The sequence below is a fragment of the Zingiber officinale genome, chromosome 2A, assembly GCF_018446385.1.
Source record: "Zingiber officinale cultivar Zhangliang chromosome 2A, Zo_v1.1, whole genome shotgun sequence".
In the NCBI taxonomy this organism is placed as follows: Eukaryota; Viridiplantae; Streptophyta; class Magnoliopsida; order Zingiberales; family Zingiberaceae; genus Zingiber; species Zingiber officinale.
The window spans coordinates 148361675-148381468 of record NC_055988.1 but is presented as its reverse complement, the minus strand read 5'-3'; the positions used below and the strand labels follow the sequence as shown (position 1 = coordinate 148381468).

Here is a 19794-nt window from a genome sequence, read left to right as displayed (position 1 = left end):
AACACATAAAAATCTACTTGATTACGATTTTATGAAAGTCATAAGTCCTAAATTGGCGTAACCTAAATTTAAAATTTTTAATCTTTTCTATATGTTTTAATTTTTTGGTGGGCTTGTAGATTGATTCGTCTACCCCACAATCTGTCATGAGTTATGTTGGAGATTTCTTAATCCGTCAAGTTAAGGAGTCAGCCCGTCCTATCTTGCCATACCAAATGGTCAACCTACCACGGGTCAGCTTGCCTTATTACGGGTCGCCCCGTCTGACAACTCTAATTGTATGAATCACAAAAAAGCTCTCCAAGAGCTCCCACCGTTAGAAATACTCTTACGGTGCATTTGGTTCAAATTACCATACAGAATTTTATGTTATTATCAAATAATTACATCATCAAGGTTATAGGAAATAAACTAATGTTGTTTCGTTTAGGGTTGTAAATGAACCAAGCGTTCGTGAACAAGCTTGATGTTCGATTTGGTAAAAATTTGTTTATGTTCGTTCAATATACACAAGATTAATTAAACAAACGAGCTTGAATAACTCGTTAAGCTAAACAAACAAGCTTGAACACATATATGTTCAGCTCGTTTATGTTCGTGAACAACGTTCATGAACAATGTTCACGAACCATATTCATTAATAAAATTCTTTTCAATATACTAAATAAATAATAAAATAAAATAAAATAGATAGATAAATTTAAATTATCATGCTCAATAACCAATCAAACAACTACAAGTTTTAAACAATCAAACAAGCTTGAATTGAGAGTTCGATAACATCTAAACAAACCAAGCTCGAACCAAGCTCAAGTCAAGCTTGAATTGAGAGCTCGATAACATCTAAATGAACCAAGATCAAATCAAGCTTCAAACAAACTCAAGCTCATCAAAAGTAAACCAAGCCAAGCTTGAACACTCATTTCAAAAGCTTGGTTTATTTTAAGCTCGACTCGGCTCGGCTCGGTTACCTTATCAAACAAGCTTGAATACCCCAAAGCTCGGCTCGTTTACAACCCTAGTCTCGTTCAATCTTTGGAATACTCATTTTAGAAAAAAAAAACAAATTTGGAATTTTTTTTATTAACCTTGGAATCACTTAAAATCTCACACTTCCAAAGTAATCAATTTCGGATTATATCCCCCATTTACTGACGTGATGGGTATACTCCATTATTTGAAAATAACTCATTACTTAAACCAAATAGGATTAAATAACGTAACCTTAATAAATAATTAAAGTTATTAATAATAACTTTCAACTAAATTTGCCCTTAGTATCATGAACTTTTAATTTTCAAAATAAATTTAAATCATCGATATGTGACGACCAGCGTTTTAAATGATGGTCGCTTAAGTAGGAGGCGGACATCAACCATACCACTTCAAGTGGTAACTCACCTTTTTTGCCTAGACATGTTGCCTAGGTCCAACGACGAGTCAGGAAGCATCACTCGAGCGAGCCAGTAATGTATCTGGACGCCTCGCACGATCCCAATGACGCATCAGACTCGTCGCTTAGTCAAAATATGGTACGCAGTTTAATTAAATTTTAGATTAGTAATTTTAAAGAACTCCTAGATAATTTAAGTAAAATTAATTGAAACTTAATAAAATTATCTTATTAATTATATATATATATTATTTTTAAATATTTAGATTAATTTTTAAAATTAATATATTTTATTAAAAGTAAATATAACAATATTGATTATTTATAATAATAATATATATAAAAAATAGTAAAAAAAATAACTAATTAGGCGGTAGAGGTGATAGACGGTAAGCGCTCTATCACCACATGTCATATTTAAAAAAGTTTTCAAAATTCACATAAAAAAAATAAACATGAAGAGGAAGATGATCGCTATTGCATTAAATAGATGATAAATCCTTGCTTCCTAGGACCTGTCATATCAATTTCTCTATTTAAAATATATAATTTAGAATAAAAAAATTATTTTTATTAAATTTAAATATTTATTTTTTAATACATTATATATTATATAGCAAGAATAAAATAATAATATATTATAGATATGATTTACTTTCCTAATATCAACTTCTTATGTTTTTCTCTTTCCTATATAATATTTAACGAGTTAAATTTATTTTTTAAATTTAGAAAAGTATTATTCATAAATATAATTTAAGAAATGAATAAAGTAGTTAATATAAAGATATTTTAACTATTCTATCTAAAATTTAAGATAAAATTTTTAAGAATAGTATTAAATGGTCATAATCTGACTAGCCCGAATATATATATGCATATATATACATGAGTATTTTAGTAATATCATATATATATATATATATTATATATATATATATATATATTATATATATATATATATATATATATATATATTATAATTGAAAGATAGAAATTTCTAACGGGTCAACTTACAAAATTTATTATATTTTTAAATAGGATATTTAGTAGGAATATTCTAAGGCCTATGTCTTGACCCGATCATGTGATTGATAAGTATAATGACGAATAAGGACACATGCTGACATGGGTAAGAAAATAAGTAAATGTAATTTTCGCTTTCCTCCCACGTTACCTTCCTTCCTCTCTCCTATTCCGTAGTAAAACACTCAGACTAAGAGGATTACGATTTATCATATAGAAAAACCGAGAGGGAAGACTATTTATTTTTTGAATTATTCTTAGATTAAAGGATAAGAATGATCTAAGTTGAATTGTTATTTAACTTATGACTAGATTACTATTATTAGTATTTAATTTATATATTTAATTTTTAAACCGATTAATTACTAATCATCCGTATAATTGCACCGTAACATGAGGCAACATGGACAATCAGATGTTGTAGTTTCATAATTATTATCCTCGAAGTTATAGTATTACGATAAAATATTCAGATTAACATCTCACGTAAACATATGTAGTGTAGTTGATTTTAGTTATGATGTATTTATAGATTTTTTTTTTTTGAACGGAGTGTAATAAAAAAATACTAGACTTTTTGAATTGGTTATTATATACAATTTCTGATTTACCTTAACGATTGATATAAAATTTTTATAGAATTAAATTAATTATTTAACTGAATTATCATTTCCTACTGGTGTTCGTTTGGAATATCAAAATTACTTTTTCGACCCGTACGATGTGTACGAGTGTTTCTCCTTCCCTCCCTCCCTCCGCCAATCCGCCAATCGCCGCTTGACAGCGCAATCATCCCGTGCGTTGGCATTAATGCCCTGGTTTCTACCAAGCCGGCGACACTTCTTCCGCTCCAGCGACCCCAACGGCGTGGTGCCTTCGCTCCCGATCGAGGCCGCCTGGTAGTTGAGGGTTGAGGCGAGGGGCAAAGGGGGGAGGGCGAAGATGGGGAGGGGAAGGGTTGAGTTGAAGCGGATCGAGAACAGCACCAACCGGCAGGTGACCTTTTCCAAGCGGCGAACAGGGCTACTCAAGAAGGCGCACGAGATCTCCGTCCTCTGCGACGCCGAGGTCGGCCTCATCGTATTCTCCTCTAAGGGCAAGCTCTTCGAGTACTCCACAGAGTTCAGGTGCGATGCGGCCGCTCCTCCTTTGCTTTGATGCTTTCTGTTTGTATTTTCGGAGATTAGTCCTAAATCCCACTTAGTTTGCTCTATCTTCCCACGACCATCACAGCTGCTTGTTTGGTACTGTTTTATCGATGAAAGATTTGATTTTTTTTTTCCGCTTGTTTGGATGAAGTCTCTGAGGAGTACTCTCTTTTCTATATTTTATTTCCTCGGAACTCTTGCATCGTACAAAAATGGTTCTTTATTGAGATATTAGAGACTTGGTTTCTGTGTTTATCTTCTAGCTAAAAGAAGCTGCACACTTTAGGGTTCGTTTAAAAGAAGGGAGGTATAAATCGCTGTCCACACGAAAAGGGTTCTTAACCATTTCTATCTCAGACGTCCTTTCCCCATGCTCCGAGATCAGTTCTCTACCTTGTAACTAAATCTAGGGTTGCAATTTACAAGGCAAGTTAACTATAAAATTTGAAACTTAGCCTTCCCTTTCTCTTCATTCATTCATGATATCTGAAGCAAATCGATTCTTATTTTCAAGGGTGGTGTTCAATAGTTTATCATCTATTTATTTTCTCTTGACGCTTCCTAGTCTTTAGCATAAACTGGTTTAGTGCACGAGTTCATGGCCCAATTACTGACATATTAGTTCAACTTCATTGCGTTTCTCGCTGGAATGGCCAGAAAAAAGGCTCTATCATCATTTCAGTTCAATAAATACACTCATTTTTTCGTGGTTTTCAACTTCTTGTAAATGGCTGGGACTTCTCAGTACCACTCTGATATTGCTGTTTCTGTTCTTCACTCAGTGGTCTTGCCTTCTGAAAAGGAAAAAAAAAAGAGTATTCACTTTTTGTAAGCTAAATCATGTCTCTTCTTACTAGTAGACATAAGCTCAAAAGATATGATATTGATATGAATATGAAGATGTTCGATCCTGACATAATTACTTCATGAATTGTGCCATTTGATCTTAACGATAGAAAAGGATCCTTAAGATCTTATATTGCACTTATATTAAATAACAGCTTGTAAATAATAGAAGCATAGTTTGGTTAAAAAAAAATGAAATCATGTTGTGATTGAAAAATATATGTAATGATAAGGTAAATAGAATCTGAAGAATGTTGAACAAAGTGCAAACAGTAGAACGTAACCTTAGGTTGATTATTTATCGTTTATTTAATTTTCTATAAATTTAAGTTTACAACAAATTAGTTTTGTTTTCATATTACTTAGATGAATCAAATAATCATTTTGTACATTATTTGTAGACAACAATGTATTAATTGATGAGTGTATAATTAAATTATATTTGAAGAGTGAATTATGAATGGAAGTTTAATATAAATTCCAAAGTTTGAGATAACTAGAAGTAAAATTGAATATATAAAATATAATATCAGTAATAAAAAAAATATGATGGGTAAAATAGTTAATATGGATAAATATGAAACCTTTGTAGGAACATTTTAGCCTTACTTGTAAGCCAATTGTTTACAAATTTGATGGATTAATATATAGGTACTATGCTATTGATTTGTTACAACTATCTATTCCTACCATGTATTTATGTTCAAATGTGTTCTTGAAAATTTTAGATTCGATAGTATTTCCACTAGCCAAATGCACAAGTGTTGCTAAACATTTTATTTTTGCAGCATGGAAAAGATTCACGAACGTCACAAACAATATTGTCATTCGGAAAAGACACTTGTATCAACAGAACCTGAAAGCGAGGTTAACAAATTAAATCTCCTCTACCTATTAATGCATTAGATAGATATTTACATACCTTTAATTTGCTTTCATTTATCATGCTTATTTATACATACAATGTACTTATACTTCAAACTTGCACTATGATTCTCTGTATACGAATATAGTTTTCTTGTTTCTAACATGCCTAGTTTAAGGACCTTCTATTCATGTTTTAGCCATAAAGGAAGACATTAATTAGGAGCATGAATAATGTCAAAGTCAAGGCTATCTAATGAAGTTGTGGATCTTGTTAGATGACATTTGCTTTTTAGGAGAAGAAGATTAAGATAGAAAACAAAGATAATGTAGTTGTGATAGTAAAAATCACCATGAGCATTCATCCCTTTTTCTTTATGAATTTGACTTTCATTTTTTTAAGAGAAAAAGTAAGAATGTCGCAAATTTGACAACATAACTAATAAGTTTAGGGAATATGAAAGTAATAGAAGAAAACACACTCTAAAAGATAGGGTTTATTATTGTGGAGGAAACTAGAGTTTTCATATTTAGTTGGTATGACTACATTGCACCAGCGCTCCCGTCCAATACGGAAGAGGTAAATCACGAGTAACTATTATTCCTTGGAATAGTGTTTAGTATATGAGGGAGAAATTTATCTCGACAAACTCCATACCTCAAGTTGGTAGTACCTCATGTTGGGATATGCCTGATGTGGGTGCGTGCTAGAACACGTTTCGTAAACATACACAGTGGAAAATAAAACAATAATCATTTCTAATTATTACATCACACACATCACACGTATACAAGGATACAACATACTAAATATGATCGCATAGTTAAAAGTTTACAAGAAGTAAATTTACGCTAGGTATACCTTACGGATGACCTGTAACGAGAAGGGCATTAACTGTAGTGACGTTGTCGAACCTCGCCTCTATTCGTATCTACGCCGAGCTCCTCAAAATAACTCCTTGAGTACAAGTCACTCCTTCGGAAGTTACTAGTCACGAGTGAAAAAGATGGATGGATCAAGAGGAAGAAGAAGGAAGCACACAAGGAAGAAATTCTTCCTTGTGGTGGTCTTGACAACAAGAGGGAGATCCCTCTTGTTGGTGGCAAAGAGAGGGGAGAGGGAGAGGAGGATTGAGTTTTCAAAAATCTAATCAATTAAATAATAAAACTTGTATCTAATTCTCTTAATTACATTTATATATAATCCTTTTTAATAAGTTGGATTAGAAAGTCCAAATCCAATCCATTATCCCTTAACCAAAAGTTAGTCCATTAACCCTTTGATTTGGTTCACAACTATACCAAGTTGGTTCATGACTAATTCATGATTAAACCAAACATAGTTCAACTCTACCATAAGAGATGTAGCTCATCTGCACTTCCATTATGATAAATATTTTCATATTTGTCTTATGTATAGTCCAACCAAATATTTATCTCTTGATGTAAGAATGCTATTTTTTAACTTATTTTACGTCTTTTAGAGACTCGTAGTGCGTGTGATCCAATAGATTCCCAGTTTATCTTGGTCATTCATAATTAACTACTTAATTATAGAACGATCTGTTGGGTTTTTCGGGCCGCGAAAACCGCTTTTCGCGTCGCGGAAACCCCGAATCACCCAAAGCCGTAGATCCGTGCAAGGAAAAACCGAATGAACTTACGAGTACGAGTTTCAAAATTTTAGATCTACACTAGATGAGAGTTATACCTTCGAAGCGAGCCCTTTCGCGTTCCCGCTCGTCCAAGGAGTTGCCGGATCTCGAGAGTGTCAACGTAGACACTCCTCTAATGATATCCACACGAACAAGGAGTGTCTCTCACACTCAAATGATGGAGAAGAGAGCCCCAAGTGTGCTAGCACTTTCTAGAGCTCTCGGATGAGATTGGAAAGGAAGAAAAAAAAAGAGAGTACAAAGAAACTTATACACTCAAGTAGTAGTATCCCTCCTTTGTGACCTTCACTCTTCCTTTGCTCTTGGAATTCACTCAACCACCTTCTCCTCTCTTGGAAGTTCACGGCAACAGCAGCAAGGAGGAGGAAGAAAGCTAGGAAGAAGATGAGACAATTACCACACATCAATTGCCACAAAACAAAAACTCCTTTGCATTAGTGTGGCCGACCACAACATTGTAACCTCCCCATTAATGTGGCCGACCACATTAAAGCCAAGGGGAGAGTGTAACCCCCATGAGGTGGCATGTCTCATGAGGTGGAGGTGATGTGGCAAGGATGAGTCATCCTTATGATGTGGCAATACATCAAGTCAAACATGATGTTTCAACTTCTACTTGGTCAAGTCAAACTTGACTAATTGTCTTCCTTGTTGAGTTAAATCCAACCTTTGATTTAAGTCAATTTCAATTTAATGAATCTCAATTCATTAATATAAATTGACTCAATGAATCAAATTTAAATTAGACTCATTCAACAATTGAATCTAAATCAATAAGTCTAATTCGATTCCAATCTTTGGTGCATCATATGAACCTAATCCAATTGGTTCATCATATGAACCTGATCTCCATCCACTTGTTCTTTGTGTGTGACCCAATAGGCTCTTGTAACGTTGGCAATGTTTCTAAACTCCTTTAGAAACATAAGCAATGAGCGGCATCTAGCAATACATCATTGCTACCCAAGTTACAAGCATGTTGAGATCCAACATCACCTTGTGACTATTAATTGTGACTTCTCACAATATATGACAAGTGTCCTTCTATCCTAGACATCTAGATTGATCAATGTGAGGCATAGACCGTGTCATCCTCTGACCAATCTAAATCTTGAACTCCAAGTAGACTCACTCAATCAAATGAGCTCAATATCTCATATTGACTCATTTGGGTATGGCCATACACTTCGTGGTCTTACTCTATCAAGAATATCGATGTCACTCCCGTCATATAGGAGAGATAGATCCCATCTACATCACTCACATCCCTCTGCATAATTCGTTACATACCCAGTAATCGTCTTTATAGTCCACCCAGTTACGGGTGACGTTTGACGAAACCAAAGTACATAACTCCTTATGTAGGGATCTATGGTGACTTCAGGTCTAAGGACTAATAGTCATACTAATAGCCACATGAGAAAGTATATGACACTCATATAACGACCCATGATACTTTCTCATAGCGGGTCATTCAGTATACATTCTCTAATGCATACCCATGTGTCAGCTTGATATCTCTATATCCATGACTTGTGAGATCAAGTCATCGAGCTGACCTACATGCTAGTCTTATTGTATTAACATTGTCCCTGAATGTTAATACTCGACTAGGAATGATTTAGAGTAGTGTTCCCTATATCATCTCACTATCGATTCAACTAATCGATTGATATAAGTATGAACCTTCTACTCAAGGACACTATTATACTTAGTCTATTTGGCACTAATACAAATAAGTATAATAACCAAACAAATGTCTTTATTAATATACAAGAATATGATACAATGAGTCCATACAATCATCAAATGATTGGCTCTAGGGCTCTAACTAACACGATCATGCGTGGCACCTAGTAGTACATCATGATCCCCAATTAACCTGAAAATCATAGTTGATTTTAAAACTAATTCTAAACCCTTCATCATCTACAGTGAGTTGTGTCTTATTTCTTTCACTCGTCTTATACCCACTTGGTTCAGGACATGGTCTATGTATCTGTCCCCACTAGACTGACTATGTTATACCTAGCCCAAGTAATACTTTCTCGTTCTACGGATTCAAATTACTCGTTTGTGTACAAGAGTCTCGTACTTTTAACATGTAATACCTTGACCAAAGACTTTGAGTAATAATCCTAACGAGTGACCATAGAGTATACGTCTCCTCGCAAGGAGCAGTGAATCCTCTATGAGCTATCCAAATATCTTCGAACATTTCAACTTATACCCAATCATCCTGGGTCCACACCTCAATAAGATACTTGTTTAAGATGTCAAAGTATAAGTCTCCATGACCAAGATGACTTGTATAACTCGAGTCAAAGGAAACTCGCACTCGAGCTGTAGTAAGAGCTTCACAGAGATATCTATATATATATAGATAATCATATGAAGTCTTACAGCGAGTCACTCAAATGAACTAGTTACTATAGCTAGCATCACGTTTAACTCTTGATATCCCAATGTCTCCAGCTAGTGAGAAAATAGCTACTTGGTGAACCAAGGAGTATAACCCGTGTTAGTCTTATATAATTGATGATGTCTGAATGCATCAATTTGACGACTAGGAAAATTTTAATATGTTCATAATTACACATGTAGAGATAATCACTAGTTGTGATCCAATCATAATTTCTCTCATGCTATGAATTATATTGCGGATATTTAGTAAATGAGTTAAAGACAATCAAACATATAATATGTACTTAAATAGTGAATCTATTTTTAGTAAAAATTGTAAGGTGATTGCCTTAGGACATCCCTCAAAATCCAATACTCCCACTTGACCTAATGTCAATCGCCACGGTGTCCTAAACCATAAGCATGAACGTGACTCTCAAACTTACTTTGTGGTAGAGCCTTTATCAAAGGATCCGATAGATTCCTTTCAGTGGAAATTTTCTCTGACTGTATCTGTTTCCTACTAATGATCTCCCCGATCAGATGATAGTGGCGAAGCACATGTTTTGATCGCTGATGAGACCTAGGTTCCTTTACTTGTGTAATGGTTCCAGTGTTGAAGCAATAAATAGGTAATGCTTCAACAATAGATGGAAACTTTAAGTTCAATAATGAACTTCTTGATCCAAACTGCTTCCTTTACTGTTTCCGAAACTGCAATGTATTCCGCCTCACAGGTAGAATATACATCAGTGTCTTACTTGGAATTTTTTCAACTAATTGCACCTCTATTTAATATGAATATGAATCCAGACTGGGACTTGGAGTCATCCTTGTCCGTCTGAAAACTTGCATCTATATATCGGTATATGATCATATCACCATCTCCATATACTAAGAACATATTCTCAGTTCTTTTCAAGTACTTAAGGATTATCTTGAGAGCTACCCAATGATCCATTCCTGGATCAGACTGGTATCTGCTCGTAACATTCAGAGCATATGATACATCAGGTCGTGTACATAACATAGCATACATGATAGATCCTATTGCGGGCGCATAAAGTATCTTATCCATGCAAATCCTCTCGTCTTCTGTGCGTGGGCACATATATTTTGAAAGTTGAATTCCATGCCTCATAGGTATGAAACTTTTCTTAGATTCGGACATGCTAAACCATTTTAGCACTCTATCTATATATGTCAACTGTGAAAGACCAAGCAATGTTTTCGATTTATCTATATAGATTTTCATCCCGAGGATGTAAGTTGCTTCTTTCATGTCTTTCAAGGAGAATATTTTGGACAACCAAATTTTAACTAATTGTAAAACTGACACATCATTTCCTATGAGCAATATGTCATCAACATATAATATTAGGAATATGACCGCACTCCCACTAACCTTTTGATACATTCAAGGTTCGTTTGGATTTTATGAGAAATCAAATTCTTTGATCGTCTCATCAAAACGGATATTCCAACTCCTGGATGCTTGCTTCAGTCCATAAATGGATCATTGAAGTTTGCATACTTTATTCTTGTTAATAGATGTAAAACCTTCGGGTTGTGTCATATACACGTCCTCAAGTAAATTTCCGTTAAGGAAAGTTGTTTTCACATCCATTTGTCATATCTCATAATCATGATGAGCTAATATGGCCAGAAGTATCCGAATGGATTTAAGCATGACTATAGATGAGAAAGTTTTGTCATAGTCAATGTCTTGCCTTTGATAATAATCTTTCGCTACCAATCTTGCCTTGTAGATAATTACATTACCATCTATGTTGATTTTTTTTCTTAAAAATCCACTTGTACCCTATAGGAGTTATGCCCTCAGGTGGGTCCATCAAATCTCAGACTTGGTTTTCGTACATGAAATCTATTTCTAACTTCATGACTGTAAGTTACTTGCCCTTTTCTAAACTATTTAAAGTTTTTTTGTAATCATTAGGTTCTTCATTCTCAATGAGAAACACGTCATTCAATTCTCTTACAAGAGATCCATATCTCTCAAGAATATGGTGTGTCCTACCTAATTTATGAGGAGGTTGTATCATAATTGGCTGTGGTTCTTCACTAGCCATCTCGTTAGTGTTTATTAGAGTCTCTTGAACTTCATCAAGTTCAACCATATTCCCACTTGCTTCCTATAAGAAAAATTCTTTCTCTAGGAAGGTAGCATGCCTTGAAACAAACACCTTTTGTTCCAAGGGATCATAGAATTGGTAACCTTTAGTTTTCTTAGGGTATCCAATAAATAAACACTTATCAAACTTATCGTCTAACTTGTCTGATGTAGTCCTCTTCACAAAAGCAGGACATTCCCGTATCTTAAAATAAGATATGAGGGATTTCTTATTAGTCCATACCCCATATAGAGTAGTTAAGATTACCTTCGTCGGGACTCTATTTAGCAAGTAAACAGCTGTCATGAGTGTATAGCCCTAAAAGATTTTGGGAAGATTTGCAAGATCTATCATTGACTTAACCATGTCCAACTAGGTTCAGTTACGCCTTTCCGATATACCATTATGTTGTGGCGTATGTGGCGGAGTCTATTAGACAATATACCATTGACCTTTAGATAATCTTGAAACTCTTGACTTAAATACTCACCACCTCGATCAAGTATCTTGATATTTTTACCAAGTTGTTTCTCTACTTCATTTCTGAAAACTTTTCAAAGGTTTCAGACTTATGTTTTATTAGATACACATATCTATAATGAGAGCGATCATCAATGAAAGTAATGAAGTAGCTATAACCTCCTAGTGCATGAGTTGATATTTGTCCACAAACATCAGTATGTACGAGCCCAAGCAACTCATCAACTCGTTCACCCTTTCCAAAAAATGTAACTTTGTCATCTTGCTTTTTAAACATGAATCACATGTATCAAATGTATCTAATTCAAATGATTCAAGAACTGCAATCTTTTGCAATTCGGACATGCGTTTCTTGCTTGTATGACCAAGGCGACAATGCCACGAGTAAGAGGTTAATTGATTATCTAATTGGACACATTTTTTGCTCGTATAGATATTGAATGTGTCATTAGATATATCTAACGCATAGATGTCATTGCATAAAGTTCCAGTGTCATAAAGAACACCATTCAACGTTATATAACAACAATTGTCACTAAAACTCAAATGAAAACCTTTTCTATTTAAGCAAGAACAATGTTGTTTATTAATGCGAGAACAAAATAATAATTATCTAGTTCTAAGACAAGTCCACTAGGAAGCTATAACAAGTATGTTCTGATGGCGACTGTAGCAACCTTTGCTCTATTCCCAACTCGCAGACTTGTTTCTCCTTTGACGAGTCTTCTGCTATTCCTTAGCCCTTGCATATCATTACATATATGTGAGTCACACCTAGTATCCAATATCCAAATGTCTAAGGAAATAACATGACAATCAACAATGAAAATATCTGAAGAGGATGGGGCATTATATGCCTTATTCTTCTTCACAGACTCAAGATATATCTTACAGTTCCTTTGCCAGTGTCCCATCTTGCCACAATGATAGCATGAGCTCTTTTGTGTCGGTTCTACTGTCTTGGCCTTTTTGCTCTTCCCTTTAGCCTGATGTTTTGATTTTCTCTTAGAACCTTTCTTGGAGAAGTCTACTAACATCACATTTTGCTATTCACCTTTAACAGAAGGCTTTACAGTCTTGAGCATATTAATTATCTCGGGAATGGTTGATTCCAAATTGTTTATCCAATACATCACAAATTGTGAATGACTTTTTGGTAAACTATGTAGAATTAATTCAATACTTAACTTATGATCCATTGTAAAATTGAGTGATGCTAAATACTCTATATAGCCGTTTATGTTTAGTACATATTGTACTGCGGACGAACCCTCCTGTATCTATGTTTAGAGACCTCGAACCTTTCAGATCTATCTTGCTCATCAAATAGCTCACGAAGATAATGGACAATATCATAAGCATCCAAATGCGCACGTTGTTTCTGTAGTTCAGGAGTCATAGCAGCTAGCATGATACAGCTTGCTAGTACAGACTTATTTTTATATTTCTGAAGGGCCAATAATTTATCCGCAGTTGCATCGGCATCAAGACCTGTGAGAAGAGGCTGATCAAGGGCATAAACTAGTTTCTTAGCTTTTAGAACAATTCTCAAATTTCAAAACCATCCCAACAAGTTTTGCCCAATCAATTTATTTGAGTTCAAAATCGAACGCAGATTAACAGAAGTCATAATTAAATGATTAACCTAGAAATATAAAAACGAGAATGTATGAGAGACATAGTATTATTTATGTAAACAATTTACATAAAAACTCACTTACTTATCAAATTTAAATACCTTTTTTTTTTGAATTCGAGAGATGGTATGTTTTCTCCAAGTGGGTTGATATCCTTGACTTTGGCCAATAAGTCATTCTTAACTATAGCGGTAGATAACAAGTTTACCGATTGAATATCACTTATATGCAACTATCACATTATGCTAGCAACTGATTGATCTTCGTATAAACATTAAGTTGTTAACACATTAACAAGTATACATCAAATTCATATCACCCAACTTCACTTCTATCCACATTAATCATGACTTTAGCACAATAAATCAATGCTTTAAGTTTAAAATCGACCCGCTAATCATGAAATTGTATCTCTATGGTTTGAACATATTTAATTTCAAATTTGAGCTTGACTTTGACCAACAACTCAAACAAGAACTTAAACTCTAGTTCTTACCATATTAACGGAATGCGTAGGTTTTAATATTGTGTAAGGGATTTGGTCTCTATCTACATCATGCAAATATTCTATTGACATGACATTATATGCATGGCATAAATGATGACATGACACATCACACGCATGACATAAATGATGACATGACACATCACAAACATGTCATAGCATGACACATCACACATATGGTAAGATCTAATCACATCATACTCATGACAAAATCTAATCATGTCATAATTAATGCATTTACATGACATACAATATGATATAAACATGGTATAAATTTACATATATTATAATTCTATTTTACAAATAAAAGTATGTTATAAATATGATTTTAATAAATAAAGATTTATTTAATCAAATTAGGAAACTAATTTCTAAATTTAATTAATATATTTCATATATAATTTTATCAAGAATATTTAATTATTTTAAAAATAAATTCCTAAATTAATATCTTGATAATTTAGGAAATAAATAATTAATATTTCTTAATTTATTATAGAATAATTCAAATCTGGTTTTTTTATGATTTTCTAAATCTTTTCAAATTTAATATTTCCTAACAATTTAGGAAACTTTTAAAAAATAGAATATTTTAATAAATCTAAAAATTCAGAAAAGATTAATTCCATAATTTAATTTAGAATATCTCAAATCTAGATTTTTAATAATTTTTTAAATCTTTCTAAATTTGGTATTTCCTAACAAGTTAGGAAACTTTCTAAAAATAGAATATTTTAATAAATCTAAAAATTTCATAAAAGAGTAATTCTATAATTTAATTTAAAATATCTTAGATCTATATTTTTTTTTATAATTTCAAAATCTTTTCATATTTAATATTATCTAACAAATTAGGAAATTTTTTAAAAATAAAATATTTCTTAAAATTTTAAAAAAAAATTTAAAAATAATAATTTCTAAATTAACAGAATATTTATAAATTTAAATTTTCAAAATTATATCAGAAATTTTACAAAAATAGAATTTCCTAATAATTTAAGAAATTTTAAAAAAAGAGAAAAAGTCTTAATAATTCTAAAAAAATCTAAAATTAATTACAACACTAATTATGAATCATAAAATAATTTTACAATTATGTCGAAGTACGATCAAACTCTGATACCACTGTTGGGATATGCCAATGCGGGTGCATGCTAAAACATATTTCGTAAACATGTGCAGCAGAAAATAAAATAATAATAATTTCTAATTATTACATCACTCACCACACACATAGAAGGATACAGTATGTCAAACATGATCGCATAATTAAAATTTTACGGGAAGTAAATTTATGCTAGGTATACCTTATGGATGACCTATAACGAGAAGGGCATCAACCGTAGCGACGTTATCGAACCTCACCTCTATTTGTATTCACGCTGAGCTCCTTAAGACAACTTCTTGAGTACAAGCCTCTTCTTCGAAAGTTACTAGCCACGAGCGAAGAAGAGGAATCAAGAGGAAGAGGAAGAGAAGCACACAAGGGAGAATTTTCTCCCTTGTGGTGGTCATGACAACAAGGGGAAAAGCTTTCCCTTGTTGGCGGCGACAAAAGAGAGAGGAGAGAGGGAGAGGAGGATTGAGTTTCCAAAAATCTAATCAACCAAATAAGAAACTTGTATCTAATTCTCTCTCAATTACATGTATATATAATCCTCTTTAATTAGTTGGATTAGAAAGCTCAAATCCAACCTATTATCCCTTAACCAAAAATTAGTCCATTAACCCCTTGATTTGGTTCATAACTAAACCAAATTAGTTCATGATTAAACCAAATATGGTTCAACTCTACTATAAGAGATGTAGCCCATCCGATCTTCTATTATGATAAATATTTTCATATTTGTCTTATGTATGGTCCAACCAAACATTTATCTCTTTATCTAAGAATGCTATTTTTTAACTTGTTTTACGCCTTTTAGAGACTCCTAATGTGTGTGACCCAATAGATTCTTGATTTATCTTGGTCGTCTATAATTAACTATTTAATTACAGAACGATCATAAGTGGTACCTAGTAGTACATCATGATCCTCAATTAGCTGAAAAATCATAGTTGATTTTAGAATTAATTCTAAATGCTTCAGCAACTATAGTGAGTCATGTCTTGTTCTTTTCACTCGTCTTATACCCACTTGATTCAGGACATGGTCTATGCATCTGTCTCTACTAGACTGACTATGTTACATCTAGCCCAAGTAATCCTTCCTTGTTCTACGGATTCAAATTACTTGTACATGTATACAAGAGTCTTGTACTCTTAACATGTGATGCTTTGGCCAAAGACTTTGAGTAATAATCCTAACAAGTGGCTATAGGGTATACGTCTTCTCGCAAGGAGCGATGAATCCTCCGTGGGCTATCCAAATATTTTCGGACATTTTGACTTATACTCAATCATCCTAGATCCACACCTCAATGAGGTGGTTGCTTAAGATATCAAAGTATAAGTTTCCATAACCAAGATGACTTGTATACCTCAAGTCGAAGGAAACTTGCACTCGAGCTGCAGTAAGAGCTTCACAGACATATCCATATATATAGATAATCATATGAAGTTTTACAGCGTATCACTCTAATAAACTAGTTACCATAACTAGCATCCATGTTTAACTCTCAACATCCAATGTCTCCAACTAGTGAGAAAACAGTTATTTGGCGAACCAAGGAGTATAACCCATGCTAGTCTTACAGAATTGATGATGTCCGAATGCATCAATTCGACGACTAGAGAAATTCTAATACGTTCATAATTGCACATGTAGAGATAATCACTAGTTATGATCCAATTACAATTTCTCTCATGTTATGAATTATATTGCAACATTCAGTAAATGAGTTTAAGATAATCAAACATATAATATGCACTCAAATAGTGAATCTATATTTAGTAAAAATTGTAAGATAATTGTCATAGGACATTCCTCAAAATCTAACACCCCATATGTCAACTACTAGACCGTCTTAAGGGGACTAGAGTTTTCATATTTAGAGTGTATTTTATGATGAAGATAGGGATGATAAGTAGCTAACACCTGTTATATCAAAATTAAATAGGTAGGGTTTCATGTATTGTATATTATAGAGAATTTTATTCTTTTCTTCATGTCATATTAATTATTTCAAACTTTTAATTTCTATAACTATAAAAATCATTGGAAAACAATTTTCAAACCAAAGACAATTTTAAATCATAAAAAACATTTTTTTGTCACAATAATATGTTTGCCTTTTCTTTCTATATTGGACTATATATATATATATACCAAGAAAATAATTTTGAAACATAACAAACTTATATATAACGGTCTAAATTTAATATCAAATTAATATTTAATTTTAATGAAAATATAATAATATCATTATTTCATATAATGAATTTTTTTATTGCTTATAGTGTACTATTGAGTATATACTACACTATTAAATATTATCAGTAGTTGCATATGTATTATGAAAACATAATTTCTACATCTAATCATTATTATTAGTAGTAAAAAATTATTGTCTATCCATTATTCAATATAAAATATCAAAAAGTTATAGTTGCTGGTCTAAGTATTAAATGTCAATACAATTTTATATCTAAACTTTGCAAAAGTAAGAATGAGTGCAATGTTATTTTATGTTCCATAAAAGTTTTAATGAGGAAGCTTCAATGCTATTAATCTATGATAACATCAGACAAGATAATGATTATTCTACAAGTTAATAAGAAGGAGAAATTGAGGAGAATGTAAGAAAAGCCCCAAGAAAATAAAAAATATCTGTCATTTATAAAAAAAACTTTGTTAATTATAAAAAATGAATCCTCAAACAGTTAAACAAGTATTTGTATACACTCTAGATCCTAGGATTCATAGAAAGGAAAGAAATTCTAATATATAAAGCTCAATTCCTATCTTGTAAAGAAATAAAAGCAATTTTACTATAAAAAATATTTTTGTTAACAAAAATCTTAACAAAAAGAAATTAACAAAACATGACGTTGATATAAACAAACCTTAAATATCAGAGATATCAAAAATATCTTAAATATTATAAAAATAAAAATTACTAAAAATAATAAAAGATCTTTGGAGATTCTAAAAAGAGCTTAAATGGTGCTTTTTTGTCTGAAACTTGGCGATTACACATTCCCTAATAATAAACATAGATTTTAAATTCTACACGTGTGAACGGTGGCAAAGTTTAATTTTGAATCTTGAGTTAAAAGTTACGACCCTCTAAAACTAAGGCGATATTGAATTGATCCCGTATCACATGATGATCACTACCCAACACTTCTTGTCCTTGGTGTAGACCCACAGCCTTAGAATTTGTTGTTCATATTGCAGAAGAAAATGAGAATAAGAATGATAAGGGAAATGCTGTTATTCATGTTATAGAAGAAAATGAGAATGAGAGTATAATGATAATGGAACGGAGAGCTTGTGATCAGAATGAAAAGTGAAAATGTGCGTATATAGATGAGGAATAAAAAATGTGAGGTAGGAGAGTTTTTATTAGAATGTTTACTACCCAAGGATCAGATAATTGCTATTTATTAAGATCTTTTTGCTTTAGTCGAGCCTCTGATGTTCGTAATGTTGTGTTTACAGGGCAACCGGTATCAAGAATATGAAAAACTTAAGGCTAAGGTGGAAGCTTTAAGGGAAAGTGAAAGGTAAACACAACTCACAAGATAGTTACAGCTATAGTTTTCATCACAACCAATGATTTCTTGAGGATAATAATTGCCTCAGGCATCTAATGGGAGAACAACTTGATTCCTTAAACCTTAAAGATCTCCAGCAGCTAGAAAATCAACTGGACAATTCTCTGAAGCATATTCGGCTACGGAGGGTAAACCTCATTACAAAGGTTTACTAAGCAAGCATCTTAAAGTCGATGCTGCTCATTATTTTTTTTTAATGGTGCAGAATCAAATCATGCTTGACAGTATTGCAGAGCATGAGAGAAAGGTAAAAGAATTCTTCATCATGTTTCAGCGAGTTGTCATTGTTATGCCTTAGCTATTACATAGAATATCTGCATTTGTAATTTTTCTGGAAACTATATATAGCTATAACCTGTAGCCAAACATTCATGGCTTGTATTCAAACAGCAGCAAGCAGTCCGAATTATAAGAAATCTTCTTTAAAAAAATTATACACGTAGAGAACTTTCATGATTCAACTCTGTGCATGACATTTTTCATTTTGTGATTAGGAAAAGGCACTGCAGGAGAAAAACAAGAACCTAGAGAAGCAGGTTAGTAATCCTCCAGGCTAGCTCCTTTACCCAAATGACTGCAATTCTGCTACTATTTGATAAACTATTAAATTTGACTTGAACAAGATCATGGAGAAGCAGAAGCCAAAGGCTCTCATCCAACAAGATCATTGGGAACAAGCTCAGACAAGCACCCCCTCCCCACCAGCCTCCTTAATGCCTGATGCTAACCCTAGCTTAAATATTGGGTAAGTGACTGATATAACATTGAGAACAACTCTACACAGCTTGGTCACTGAAAAGCTTTCAAGTAAAACCCTAACCGTATAAGGACCTGGCAATGTTTTTGAATGAAATATATGTAGATATTATGAAGGGAGGGCAACCATGGAAGAAGGTGGGGAGACTCAGGTTAGGATCAATAACAGCATGTTGCCACCATGGATGCTTAGCCATTTGAATGGGTAG

General features: G+C 33.0%; 1 protein-coding gene across 1 annotated transcript; it reads left to right on the top strand.

Moving 5' to 3' along the window:
* The first annotated feature begins 3361 nt into the window (after nt 1-3361).
* LOC122040137 (truncated transcription factor CAULIFLOWER A-like) lies at nt 3362-19794 on the top strand. Its single transcript, XM_042599485.1, has 8 exons — nt 3362-3546; nt 5202-5280; nt 18714-18778; nt 18858-18957; nt 19035-19076; nt 19324-19365; nt 19453-19574; nt 19692-19794. The coding sequence occupies exons 1-8, from the start codon at nt 3362-3364 to the stop codon at nt 19792-19794; spliced, it is 738 nt and encodes a 245-aa protein (XP_042455419.1).

Bases quoted from the DNA above. Each gene is read 5' to 3' on its own strand.
- LOC122040137 (XM_042599485.1), top strand. From the start codon at position 3,362: ATGGGGAGGGGAAGGGTTGAGTTGAAGCGGATCGAGAACAGCACCAAC. The intron at 3,547-5,201 runs GTGCGATGCGGC...TTATTTTTGCAG, and splicing joins GAGTACTCCACAGAGTTCAG to CATGGAAAAGATTCACGAAC. The intron at 19,077-19,323 runs GTAAAAGAATTC...TTTTGTGATTAG, and splicing joins TTGCAGAGCATGAGAGAAAG to GAAAAGGCACTGCAGGAGAA.